This window comes from Gopherus evgoodei, chromosome 1 (assembly GCF_007399415.2).
Source record: "Gopherus evgoodei ecotype Sinaloan lineage chromosome 1, rGopEvg1_v1.p, whole genome shotgun sequence".
Classification (NCBI taxonomy): Eukaryota; Metazoa; Chordata; order Testudines; family Testudinidae; genus Gopherus; species Gopherus evgoodei.
The window spans coordinates 244,682,445-244,697,110 of NC_044322.1; the positions used below are offsets into that span (position 1 = coordinate 244,682,445).

The 14,666-nt window shown below is 41.3% G+C and overlaps 1 protein-coding gene across 3 annotated transcripts in view; it reads right to left on the reverse strand.

Moving 5' to 3' along the window:
• Positions 1 to 14,666, reverse strand: part of LOC115639239 (solute carrier organic anion transporter family member 1C1-like) — a 47,341-nt gene that overhangs the window by 10,181 nt on the left and 22,494 nt on the right. For 2 of the 3 annotated variants that reach the window (XM_030541728.1, XM_030541726.1), the window contains exons 9-12: positions 13,431 to 13,595; positions 6,062 to 6,257; positions 2,956 to 3,121; positions 2,197 to 2,381 (exon numbers count right to left, since the gene is read on the reverse strand). In XM_030541728.1, the coding sequence (XP_030397588.1) occupies positions 2,197 to 2,381; positions 2,956 to 3,121; positions 6,062 to 6,257; positions 13,431 to 13,595 (712 nt within the window). The remainder of the gene's footprint in view (positions 1 to 2,196; positions 2,382 to 2,955; positions 3,122 to 6,061; positions 6,258 to 13,430; positions 13,596 to 14,666) is intronic. The other variant, XM_030541738.1, reaches the window with a different exon arrangement.

The window sequence follows — 14,666 nt, forward strand, 5'->3', positions numbered from 1 at the left end:
GCAGCGCTGGTGAGGGAGTTACAGCGCTGCAACTTTGAGAGTGTCCACATCTGCAGGGCATCACCAGCGCTGCAACTCCCTGTTTGCAGCGCTGGCCGTACTCCCGTTTTGTCTCGGGTGTAGAGGATCCAGCGCTGGTGATCCAGCGCTGGTAATGCAATGTAGACACTCACCAGCGCTTTTCTTGACCTCCGTGGAAGGAGGAAGCCTCTGGTAATCAAGCTGGTTTCCTTTCCCGGTTTGCTCTCTCGGTCCCGGAGCCAGCCAGCAAACCGCGGGGAAGGAGACCTGCTTGCTCGGGGTTCCGGGACCGAGAGAGCAAACCGGGAACGCCGCGGTTTGCTCTCTCGGTCCCGGAGCCAGCCAGCAAACCGCGGGGAAGGAGACCTGCTTGCTCGGGGTTCCGGGACCGAGAGAGCAAACCGGGAACGCCGCGGTTTGCTCTCTCGGTCCCGGAGCCAGCCAGCAAACCGCGGGGAAGGAGACCTGCTTGCTCGGGGTTCCGGGACCGAGAGAGCAAACCGGGAAAGGAAACCAGCTTCGCCGCGGTTTGCTCTCTCGGTCCCGGAACCCCGAGCAAGCAGGTCTCCTTCCCCGCGGTTTGCTGGCTGGCTCCGGGACCGAGAGAGCAAACCGCGGCGAAGCTGGTTTCCTTTCCCGGTTTGCTCTCTCGGTCCCGGAACCCCCCTTGAAGCCGCCCAACAGCGCTGCAGTGTGGCCACATCTAACACCACTTGCAGCGCTGGTTGCTGTAAGTGTGGCCACTCTGCAGCGCTGGCCCTATACAGCTGTACTAATACAGCTGTAACAACCAGCGCTGCAAAATTTTAGATGTGAGTGATTGCATGAACTGAAAAGGGATGATTTGCATGAGTAAGGAGAACTCAAATATGTTATGATAAGATTGTGCTTTGTCAAAGTTACTTCCTGCAGTGAAAGAAACCAAAAGGGGTTGAAGTAGTTCTTTTGCAAGCTCCAATATTCCACTGGAAAAATACCGGTATATCTGCGATTATGCTGGAATCACACTTGAAATTATGTTACTTCAGTATCTCAGGGTGGCATTTTTGCATAAAGCCCAATATTCAGAGTATTTCCAGCTTTAGCCCTGTCTGTTCAGGATGATACTTAAGCTCTTGCAGTAAGAAAGGGTATATGTCAGATGAGTTCTTTCAGAAGTCAGGACAATTTGAAATACAATCTGACGCCCTCCACACTCTCAGTTACCTAGATGTTATTTTTTTGCATTTTGGAAGCTAGGCAAGGGAAGTTGAAGGGAGTCTGGCCAAAGGAACTGAGGAGGAAAAGCTTTTCAAGAGGCAGTGAGACTGATGCCTAAAACGTAGGTTTTTTGGAAGTCAGAGAGAGCAGACTGAAGCTGAACAAATCAAGATTATATACAGATCATATTATATCCCCTATATATTTTCTGAAAATTTGCTTGCAAGCCTCTATTCAGTACTGGATAAGTCATAGTGCCACTGGTCCCCTAGAACATGTGACTGTCTCTGTGAAAGGCAGTTATTGACACAATAGAAAAAAAATCTCAGATCAATTCTACTTTGTTATGTTGCATACAAGAGTTTTAACTGATAATCTGGAATCACTAATTTGCCATGAATCCTAAGGGGCGGATCAGAGTGAATTTTCAGCTTCTGGTTTGGTTTTAGTCTGTCTCTAGGTTCTTTTGTAATGATTTAATACAGACACACACACTTAAATCAATGGCTTTTTGGGGTACTCAGTACCTATGAACATTTGACTGACTATGCATACACACAAGGCTTGGTTCTCTGATACACTAAGATCCTTTGCCACCATTCTTGCTGTTTAAAGGGCATTTAAAGTTAATGTAAGTTTCTACTACCAGAGCTATAAGAAGTGGCCTTGGTGTAAATGAGAATCAGGACCAGAGTGAAAGTGAGCATATGTATGCTGATGGTAAACCTAGATCTGAAGCTATTTGTATCATCTAATCAGAAGCACAATGTAGCTTAACGGGTAGCATTTATATTGCTATACATCAATTCATCAGGAAGCTTTTTAATGGTTAAAAAACCTTCTGAAATCCTCTTTCCACTGCCTTTAAGACTAGTTGCAAAGGACACTCAGTATTATGAATGAAGACAGAAAATGGATTTTAATATCAAATCCCTTTGAAAACATTTGCCAGTAAAAGGAATTATCTCTATTTACCTTAGAAGTAGTATATATCCAGGTGTACCACCTATTGACAAAGTATATGAAGTGATGACTGATATTACCAGAAAATACAGAAACATTTTTGGACATTCATTTCCTTTTTGACATGCTCCCATCACCGCTGAGGAGCTTCTTGATGGAGACGCTGTAATTCCCACACAGCTGCAATTATAAAATACCTGGAATATAGCAGGTAAAAGTGTATGTTTATTGAGATATACTATGTATAGCAGAGGAGTAAGGGAAAAATGACCACCTAAAATGTTACAATATTGTTTACTGTATTTTTCCAGACTCTTGGACAGTCAAAATCTCTATGTGCAATCCAAAATTAGAGTTAGTCAAAAATTTTCTGTTGAAAAATTATTTTTTTTTGTTTTAAAAAAGTATTTTTTCTTGAAACAGACATTTTCAAAGATATGTCCAATTATTGACAAAATATTTCAGGTTTTTGTTTAAAACCCTCAAACTGATAATGGTTTTGACAACTAAAAAACATTTTTTTTCCAAATACAATTACATTTTCAATGTTCATGTTTTCATTTTATGAAAAACAGAAAATTTTCCATGAAAAAACAAAAAAGCACACCCTAGAAAGTTCCTATCTTCTGTAGCACATTGCTGAAAACCAAGGAACTTAAGGAAACTCATAGATCCCTACTTTTAAAAAAATCGCAATTCATTTGCCGTAACAAAGCTAGCTAGGCTAAGACAGACCAAAGCATCATAAATGATGATAGAAAAGTTTCTTACAGAGGTTTTTCCGCTTCCATTGGATGTTTTGCAACCAGCAAGACACGCCGACACGTAGGTGATTCCATTTTCCCCACATATAGGATCCCATTCATTTTTTGAACATATGCATCCTGAATTGCACTCAGAAAAGAGGGTCTCTTCATAGCTAGAGACCTGTTTCGTTCTGACAAAAAACCAAAATAAACCTCAGAAACAAAATGAAATGCAGTTTCTCAGCAGCTTTAAGTAGAAATGTCTTCAAACCATGGGCTATATTTTCAGGAAGATGCACCTGAGTGTAGCCTTGTATCTTTAGTCTACTGAACTGTTTTCTTTCTACTTCCCTTTACAAATGTTTCCTCTCTGCAATCAAACAGTATTCTACAATATGACATGCCTATTAAAATACAGCATATGTTTTATTAAAGGGGCATTGTTAGCTAGTGTTCTCATGTATTGTTTTTATTTTCTAAAATATTCATCTGAAACATCTGGGGCACAATTCAATTAAACAAAATTGGACCCAAATGCTCAGAACATTGGTCACTCTGATGGCAAAGGGGAAAAATCATCCCTACCGAAAAGCTATTGAAAAAGAGGCGGGAAAGTGAGGGAAAGTGATCACAGATAGATTGATCTAAGTTGAGGACCTGACCCTTCAGCCACTCAATCTACAGATCTTCCTTTGACCTCAATGGGAGCATCACTCATGGAGTGGCTGCAGAAGCAAGCACAGAAAGCCCATCCAGAAAGTCACTGGGGTCACCTCTGCTGCCGCAAGCCTAAGGAAACTTGTGCCTGCAGATCTCGACTGCAATGGTGTGAAAAGTGGGAATGCAACCACTTCCAGGTACTGTGCTGACTCTTTCCATCTTTGTCCCATGAAGGGCTCTTGGAGGTGGGGAATCAGCAGAGTTTCATGGGAGTGACAACTAGTCAAGTACCATTGGATTCGTCTATCAAAATCTGTTGGGGAAACTGGTATAGATTACTGCAGAGTATGAAATCTTGGCCCCGTGAAGTCAATGGCAAAACTTCCATTTACTTCAGTGGGGTCAGGATTTCACTCAGAGGCCTGGTCTACACTATGCATTTATACCAAATTTAGCAGCGTTAAATCGAAGTAACCCTGCACCCGTTCACACAACGAAGCCCTTTATTTCAATACAAAGGGCACTTAATATCGATATCTGTACTCCTCCCCGACGAGGGGAGTAGAGCTCAAATCGGTATTGCCATTTCGGATTAGGGTTAGTGTGGCCGCAATTTGATGGTATTGGCCTCCGGGAGCTATTCCACAGTGCACCATTGTGCCCGTTCTGGACAGCAATCTGGAGTCAGATGCACTGACCAGGTAGACGGAAAAAGCCCCACGAACTTTTCAATTTCATTTCCTGTTTGCCCAGCGTGGAGCACTGATCAGCATAGACTGTACGGGAGATACTGGATCTGATCACTTTATGGGGAGACAAATCTGTTCTTTCAGAGTTCTGTTCCAGAAGACGAAATGCCAAAGCATTTGAAAAAAATCTCCAGACAGAGGCCACAGTAGGGACTCAACACAGTGCTGCGTGACAAGTGTAACAGAAAGCCAAAGAATCAAATGGACGCTCATGGAGGGAGAGAAGGGGGACTGAAATCTACAGCTATCCCACAGTCCCCGCAGTCTCCGAAAAGCATTTGCATTCTTGACTGAGCTCTCAGTGCCTGAAGGGTCAAAAGCATTGTCCAGGGCAGTTCAGGGTATATGCCGTAAATGTACTGCCCCCCCTCCCCTGTGAAAGAAAAGAGAAAAAAATCATTTCTCGCCTTTTTTCAATGTCACTGTATGTCTACTGCATGCTGCTGGTAGAAATGGTGCTGCGGCGCTGAACAGCAGCATCCCTTCTCCTTCCTTTCCTGATGGCAGACAGTACAAAAGGGTTGGAAACCATCCTTATCATCCTGTGAGTGCTCCTGGCTGGCCTCGGTGAAGTCGGCCGGGGGCGCCTGGGCAAAAATGGGAATGACTCCTGGTCATTCCCGGCAGACGGTACAAAAGGATTGAAAACCATCATCGCCAATTTCCAATTGCAGACAGTGATATAGGGCAGGTAACCATCTCTGCTACCTTGCAAAGGTGAATGAATGCTGCTGTGCAGCACTGCAGTACCACATCTGTCAGCAGCATCCAGTACACATACGGTGACAGTGACAAAAGGCTAAACGGGCTCCATGGTTGCCATGCTATGGCATCTGCCAGGGCAATCCAGGGAAAAAGGGCACAAAATGATTGTCTGCTGTTGCTTTCACGGAGGAAGGCTTGAATAACGACATTTACCCAGAATCACCCGCGACACTTTTTTCGCCCCATCATGCATTGGGATCTCAACCCAGAATTCCAATGGGCGGGGGAGACTGCGGGAACTATGCGATAGCTAGGGATAGCTACCCACAGTGCAATGCTCTGGAAATCGACGCCAGCCTTGGTACATGGACGCACACCGCCGAATTAATGTGCTTAGTGTGGCCACGTGCACTCGACTTTATACAACCTGTTTTTTAAAAAAAAGGGTTTCTGTAAAATCGGAATAATCCCGTAGTGTAGACATACCCAAAGTGATGATTAACCTGCACTATTTCACCCTCTGCAGTTTAAATCTCCACCTTGAAGGGTTTTCTACAGTGGTCCTGCTAGGGGGAACCCTACCACAGGCATGTCCAGAGAGCATTAGAGAGTCCAGGGGTATTCAGCGGCAGATAGAGGCAAGGAACATAGATACAGATGCCTCTTGGCTCATTGAGCTCTTCAGCTCTCCAGGGATCTGTGGATTAAAAGGGCCTTTTGTGAGGAGCAGCACAGCTCCACTCCCCAATCAGAGAACTCACAGGAAATGCCATGAATTTCAATTCATCTACACAGGAATAACTTGCATAGAGAAGAATAAGGGCTTGGGTGCTAAAAATAATTACAGAGGGAATTCTGGGCTCTTCTCCAGATCTTGCTGAAGTCAATGGAAAGTTGCTTTGGATTAGATTAGATTAGATCCCTGGTGAGTATATTCATGGAATATGTGGAATACTTTGAAGAAGCAGGTTGCTTTAAAATGGAACTTTGCACTCAACGTTGCTCTTTCCAACATACCCTTCATAAGACACCGTCAGTCCTGCCACATCTGAGTTCTCACAGCCCATTGCAAATAATGAAAGTAGCAAGAGGTAACCAAAGAAGGATGATCCCAAGGACAGCTTTGCAGCCCCCAAAACATTAATCCGGAATTTTTTCATGATCAGTCCTCCTGAGAATATCCCAAAGGCCACAGCAGGAATGTTGATAAGACCTATAAACAAATGAGAAAAATTAGTATACATGTAAGCTTGAACTAGGAGGGCTGCTATGCCCAGCCATATTTGCTAAGGGAGCCCACAAAATGAACATTTGGCAACTGTCTGAATGACAACCCCCCAATCCCATCTACAGCTGCAACATTAACATTAAAAGTGTACAGCATCAGCTAGTCATTGTTGATCATTTTCTTGCAAACTGATTCATTTATGGTGCAAAATCATCATGTCAAATGGACTGCAATACAGACCATTTGATGTAAAGTGCTAGATGGCTACTAGTTATTATTATATTTCTGTTTCTGTAATGGGCCTCAGTCCATGCTAAACTTTGTATAATGTAAAACAGGATAAATTGGAAAACTCATAACAGGATGTTAGAAGATACCTTAACAGATATTCTCACCCATGAATAACTCAATATACTATAGAAGCATTTCACTGTGATGGCCATGCTTATTTTGGACTACCTAACTTATAAGGGAAAAAATCCAGTATTTTATTCTGTATGGCAGATCAGATATTTCTGTAATAGGAACCCAACAGTGTGACAAAAGGAGGTGTGGTTAAATGAATACTCTAGATTCATAGAGTCTAAGGCCAGAAGAGACCATTAGGATCATTGACACTGACCTCCAGTATGACACAGGCCATAGAACTTCCCCAAAGTAATTCCAATCTTAATTCAAAAATTGTCAGTAATGGAGAATCCACCATGAATTTTTCTAAACTGTCCCAATGGTTAATTACTCTGATTGTTAAAAATTATACCTTATTTCCAGTTTGAATTTGTCCAGCTTCAATTTGCAGCCATTGGATCATGTTATACCTGTCTCTGCTGGATTGAAGAGCTCATCACTAAATATTTGTTCCCCACGTAGATATTTATAGACTGTAATCAAGGCACTCCTTATACTTCTCTTTGTTAAACTAAATAGATTGAGTCTACCACTATAAGGAGTATTTTCTAATCTTTTAATCAGTCTCCTGTATTTTCTCTGAACCCTCACCAATTTGTCAACATCCTTCTTGAATTGTAGGAAGAACCAGACACAATATTTCAGTAGTAGTTGCACCACTGCCAAATACAGAGATAAAATAACCTCTCTATTCCTACTCTCTTTATGCATCCCAAGATGGCATTAGCTCTTTTGGCCACATTGTTCAGCTCATGTTCAGTTGATTATCCACTACAACCCCCAAATCTCTTCAGAGTCTCTGCTTCCAAGGATAGAGTCTCCCATCCTGAAAGTATGGTCTACATTCTTTGTTCCAACATTTACATTTAGCTGTATTAAAATACATACAGTTTGCTTGTACCCAGTTTACCAAGCGATCCAGATTGCTCTGTATTAGTGACCTGTCCTCTTCATTATTTACCACTCCCCCCCCCCAGTTTTTGTGTCATCTGCAAACTTTATCCGCGATGATTTTATGTTTTCTTTCTGGTCACTGATAAAAATGTTAAATAGCACAGAGCCAAAACACAACCTCTTCAGGACCCCCACTGGAAACAGCCACACTCAATGATGGTTTCCCGTTTAAAGATTTATTTTGACCCATCAGTTAGCTAGCTTTTAATCCATTTAATGTGTGCCATGTTAATTTTAGGTTTTTAATCAAATTGTCATATGATACCAAGTCAAATACTTTACAGAAATCTAAGTATATTACGTTAACACTATTACTTTTATCAACCAAACTTGTAATCTCATAAAAAAAAGTTATCAAGTTAGTGTGACAGGATCTATTTTCCATAAACCCATGTTTGTTTGCAGTAATTATATTACCCTCCTTTAGTTCTAGTTAGTAACTGTCTCCCATATCAGCTACTCATCATCTTGCCCAGGATTGATGTCTGACTGACAGACCCATAATTACCTGAGTCATCCCATTTACCCTTTTTAAAAACTGGCACAACATTAGCTTTCTTCCAGTCATCTTGAACTTTCCCAGTGCTCCAAGACTTATTGGAAATCAACATGAATGGTCCAGTGAGCTCCTCAGCCAGCTCTTTTAAAACTATGGCAGGTACCAAGTTATTTTATTTGTATCATTTCATTTTCCCATCTTTCTTCTCTATGAAAACATATTATTGTCAGACAAAATAGTTAACACTCACCAAAAAAATAAATACTTATAATAAAAACCAGTCTCCTTCTGGTACAACAGAGATCCTCATTACACTATAATGCACTGAAGCAAGCATACAAAAATGGCAGCACATTAATTGAGGTTTTTAAGTCCATTCATTTTCTAATTTTTTAAATAAAGGATTATTTAAATAATTTTTAAAAGTACATGAAGTATCTTCATTTTCTGGAAGTTTCTTTAATCTTCTCCAATTTCTGAACCTCTCTCTGACAATGCTGCAACACTATTTAATATTTTGTATTTATTTAAACATTACATGGTACATTTTTGGCAGATTAGCAGTAGCAATATTAAGGACATCTAAGGCTTGGCCTAGGTAATGATCTACCAAATTCTTAAGACCTTCATGTTTGCCTCAATGTCAATATGTTTGTGGTAGGTTTATCACAGCATTAACTCAAATTCTATTAATGTTATTACCATACCTTTAAACAAATATATTGAAATTAGGGTCTAGAAATTTTTTTTATCCTGTAGCTCATTCCTGCAGGGTGATGTCTACTCCTGTGAGACTCAAGTGCCCTCAGCTTGACTGATTTCAATGAGATGAGGGTGACTGGCACCTTGTAGGTTTGCCTCCTCATTGTTTAATTATTTGCATTAATTTCTAAAGCCTAAGATTTCTATTTTAGGTAAAATTATGTTCTTAGGTACTCATTAATAATATTCACTTAAAAATATGATCACCAGCTCTGAATTAAATATCTTGCCATTCATATGTTTTTAGTTTAAGGTATTATTATTGAGAATTCCCTAATCTCCTCTTAGACCAGAGGTAGGCAACCTATGGCACAGGTGCCGAAGGCGGCACGCGAGTTGATTTTCAGTGGCACTCATGCTGCCCAGGTCCTGGCCACCGGTCCGAGGGGCTCTTCATTTTAATTTAATTTTAAATGAAGCTTTTCAAACATTTTAAAAGCCTTATTTACTTTACATACAACAATAGTTTAGTTATTTATTATAGACTTATAGAAAGAGACCTTCTAAAAACATTAAAATGTATTATTGGCACGCAAAACCTTAAATTAGAGTGAATAAATGAAGATTTGGTACACCACTTCTGAAAGATTGCCGACCCCTGTCTTAGACAATGGCCTACAATTGTCACATGGATATTAATCCTAAGTGGTTTCACATTCATTGTTCGTGGAATGGAAACATACCATTCAAACCTGTCACCTGAACCTAACCAACACAATTTGAATTTTTAATACTCACAAAAAACAGATTGCACACAGTCAACAGACAAAGGACCAGATCTTCCCACTTGTCTGCTATAGCTCAACAGTGGAACTGGTTTATTGGGAAATCCCGAGGTGGAATGGGGCCATCCCTAAGTCATGCTTTCATGGTTCCTCGTATAAATGGTATGTTAGAGCATGGCTGGTGCACCTCTGAACTTGACTACAGTCTCCGCTGCCAGAATAGCCCTTTAGGGGGCTTGTTGCAACAAGGTGAAAGTAAGAAGAACTCTGAAGTTGCTCTAATTTACATCAGGGGCTGGATAAGCAGCCTCAAGACTAGGGGAATGTAAAGATGGCACAGGCCATCTTTGACGCTCACCTACTTGGGTCCTGCATCAAGCAGAGCTCAGACAAAATGGAAGATCAAGACCAAAGAGCTATTCAATACTTTCAAAAACATTCAACAAACTGTAAAGACAGCATCATAAGAGATCACTGATAAATAAACAAAGGTGAAATCCACAGGGTAAATTTTCCACAGCACATTATTTCTCAGTTGTAACCTAAGTTACCATATATCAAGTCTTTTTTCCTTTTAAAGGGTTTTCTATTTTATAGCCATTACATAACACTGACATCTAGTGATACTGACCTGAAACTGTTTTTACAAACAGAAGCAAATTAAAAAAAAAATCATGCAATAGTTCAAGTTTGGGATGAGATCGTTAGGGGTTTTTAAAAAACTATTTCAAATTATTTATTTAATAAAAATGGTTCACAACTTTTAAACCCAACATACCTGCTTTTACATACATCAGAATCCTATTCATTCAGTTTCTTTCATATATTTTGGTTTGAATTGTGCATAAGTAACAAAATAGGCTTAGTGGCTGAGCTTTGTGACTTTTTCCTCACCCACAATCATTTGAGATTTGGGGACAACTTATACCTTCAAGTCACCAGTACTGCTATGGGTACCCACATGGCCCCACAGTATGCCAACATTTTTATGGCTGATTTAGAACAGCTCTTCCTCAGCTCTCGTCCCCTAGTACCGCTCCCTCTACTTGCACTACATTGATGACATCTTCATCATATAGACCCATGGGAAGGAGGCCCTTGAAGAATTCCACCTTGATTTCAACAATTTCCACCCCGCCATCAACCTCAGCCTGGACCAGTCCACACAAGAAATCCACTTCCTGAACACTACAGTGACGGTCACATAAACACCACCCTATACCGGAAACCTACTGACCACTATACTTACCTACATGCCTCCAGCTTCCATCCACGACACATCACACGATTCATTGTCTCTACAGCCAATCCCTAAGATACAACCGAACTTGCTCCAATTCCTCAGACAGAGACAAACACCTACAAGATCTTTATCAAGCATTCTTAAAACTACAATACCCACCTGGGGAAGTGAGGAAACAGATTAACAGAGTGAGACAAGTACCTAGAAGTCACCTACTACAGGACAGGCCCAACAAGGAAAATAACAGAACACCACTGGCCATCACATACAGCCCCTAGCTAAAACCTCTCCAGCACATCAGCAGCAAACTACAACCTATCCTGGAAAACGACCCCTCACTCTCACAGGCCTCGGGAGACAGGCAGTCCTCGCTTACAGACAGCCCCGAAACCTGAAGCAAATACTCACCAGCAACTACACACCACACCACAGAAACACTAAACCAGGAACCAATCTCTGTATCAAACCTCATTGCCTAGTCTGTCTCCATATCTACTATAGCGACACCATCAGAGGACCCAACCACATCAGCCACACCATCAGGGTCTCATTCACCTGCACATCTACTAATGCTACATATATGCCATCATGTGCCAGCAATGCCCCTCTGCCATATACATTGGCCAAACTGGACAGTCTCTATGTAAAAGAATAAATGGACACAAATCAGACATTGGGAATGGTAACATACAAAAGCCAGTAGGAGAACACTTCAATCTCCCTGGACATTCTGTAATAGATTTTAAAGTAGCCATACTTGAACAAAAAAACTTTAAAAACAGACTTCAAAGAGAAACTGCAAATCTAAAATTCATTTGAAAATTTAACACCATTAATGCAGTCTTGAATAGGGACTGGGAGTGGCTGGCTCATGACAGAAGCAACTTTCCCTCTCCTAGCATTGACACCTCCTCATCAAGTATTGGGAGTGGACCACATCCACCCTGATTGAATTGGCCTTGTCCACACTGGTTCTCCTCTTTTTTTTTTTTTTTTTCATAATTGGAGATAGACCTATCTCCTAGAACTGGAAGGGACCTCGAAAGGTCATCGAGTCCAGCCCCCTGCCTTCACTAGCAGGACCAAAGTACTGATTTTGCCCTGGATCCCAAAGTGGCGTCCCTCAAGGATTGAACTTACAACCCTGGGTTTAGCAGGCCAATGCTCGAACCACTGTTAGGTAACTCCCTTCTCTTCATGTGTCAGTATAATAATGCCTGCATCTGTAATTTTCACTCCATGCATCTGAAGAAGTGGGGTTTTTTACCCACGAAAAGCTTATGCTCAAATACATCTGTTAGTTTTTAAAGTGACACCGGACTCCTCATTGTTTTTGTTAAGTAGGCTTAGAAGACAGCCACTAGATGGCCTATTAATTATTAGAATAGATCTTAATCAATCCAGTAGAAAACAGTGATATATATGATATGCAAGTCAATATTTTCCATAGATCTATATTGCTCAGAGGTTTACTGCATACATACAAGTAATACTTTCACTGTATAGCTTGTACAAATGATATGTTTGCCACTGAATTAGGAAGCATTGTGATATATATTTTAATTGCATGTTTCTTTAAACATTCATCTTTATAGGAAACTGTATGAATTCACTGAGCAGGTTTGTCTGCTGCAAGAAGCCCTAGGGAGAAGACTGGCTTCCTAGAGGGCTCCTGGCAGGTTGCCAGGACTTACATGCTTGAGGCCCTGGGAAGAGGGCAAAGGAGCTGGAGCCAGAGGAAGGAGCAGAAGGAACAGAGGCTATGGGGAAGTGGCTCAGAGAATAGAGACAGAGACCTGGAAGGAAGAGGCAGCAGGAAGCTGCTGTTGGCAGGGTCCCTGAGCCGGGACCTGGAGTAGTGGGCGGGCCTGGGTCCCCCTCACTGAAGGAGCAGCCTGGCTATGGATGGCCAAGCTGCTATGAGGAGTGGCTGGACTCTTGCTGGAGGAGTCCCCCAGAAGAGGGGGAAACTGGATGGTGGCATGGAGGGAGGGCTGTGCCACAAAACAGATGCTGAGAGGAAGGAGCCGTAAGGGGTCTTCAAATGGAGGTAAGGGCAGGAGAGCCACCACCGCATAAGGGTGCACCCACTGAGGCTGAGCTAATTCCCAAAACACCCAGCAGGAGGCACCAGTGTGGTGAGTCACCCCGTGACAGGTCCCTATCCCACTTTCTGAACTGGTGCTCAGTTTGTTGGAATGGGAAGTCAGGAAGTGAGCAATACTAATAAATATATATTTACAGAAATTATTTTAAAATTAATTCCTGATTTAAGTTATTTTCTTGTGATTGCTTGATATTTTTCTTTTATATTTTCTGGAAGAAGAGTAAGTAAACCAGCAATCTCAACAATCCCTTGCAGCAGCTCTTGCATACACTTAAACTCAGAGTTAATTAAATGCTAAATCCAATGATAAAACAGATTCATGTTCAGCATCTGGTATTTAAAATTTTTACAAGGGGAGCAGAAAGTAGTCTTCAGAAGCTTTTTTTGCCCATTTTTGTGTACCAGTCGGCAATCTGAAAGGTTTCCATTTTTAAGGCGCCAAGAAGTTGACTTAACATACCTATAACAAAATTCGTTTTTGAGGATGATTGCCCATACTGTTGCTCAATATATTTTGGTTTATATGTTACCATGCCAATTAAAGAATTGAACTGAATGATGCTTGCACATAAATATAGAAAGTAAACTGGATTTCCGAAGAGGTTCTTCACTGATGGCAGGAAATCTGCAAACCAAAATGCTCTGTTAGTGAAAAGCAAACTGGAAAAATAATAATTAATATGAATAAAATTTTGTAATTCAATAGCACTTTCCCATCAAGGACCACACAATGTTTAATAAAGATTAATGAAGTCAGTTCCACAGCATTGCTGGGAGGTGGGTATGATCCCTATTTTACAGATGGGGGGTGGCGGGGGAGTGAGGAACAAACTAGTTAAGTGTCAAATTTACAAAATGGCATTTTGTTTTGAGTGCCTCACTTTTTTTGGTATTCTACTTTAGACAACTAAGGACCTGATTTTCAGTGCATTGAGCACCCACATTTCCCACTGGCTTCAACTGGCTTGGCCCTATATGGGTTAAGTTGTCTTACTCAGCTGCTGAGGCACCCAAAACTAGAGACCCTTTTGGAAATCTAAGGCCAATGAAAAACAAGTCTGTGGAATATCTGGGACTGGAATCCAGGTCTTGTGATTCCCCACCCAGTGCTTTAACCAGACTGTGCCCCATCCCTACGTAGATCAGCTTTGGTATATATTTTAGAGATGGATGAACCTTAAAGGGCAGAGAGAGTTGGATAAGTTTCAATTTGCTGTCTGTGGAAACTACTTTAGCAGTCACTCTTTGACTCACACACATGCAAGAGAACGGATCTGTGACGGTGATATTTTCAGATGACTTCACAATACCTTGATTTCCAGTTCTCACTGATAAATTTAATTGTTAATTTAAACAGTAATAAGTCACCAGGACCAGATGGTATTCACCCAGAAGTTCTGAAGGAACTCAAATATGAAATTGCAGAACTACTAAGTGTAGTATGTATGGTATTTAAATCAGCTTCTGTACCCAATGATAGGTAAAATGACACCATTTTTTATAAAAGGCTCCAGAGGTGATCCCAGCAATTACAGGCCAGCGAGCCTAACTTCAGTACCAGGCAAACTGGTTGAAAGTATAGTAAATAACAGAATTATCAAACACATAGATGAACACGATTTGTTGGGGAAGAGTCAACTTGGCTTTTGTAAAGGGAAATCATACCTCACCAATCTATTAGAATTCATTGAGGGGG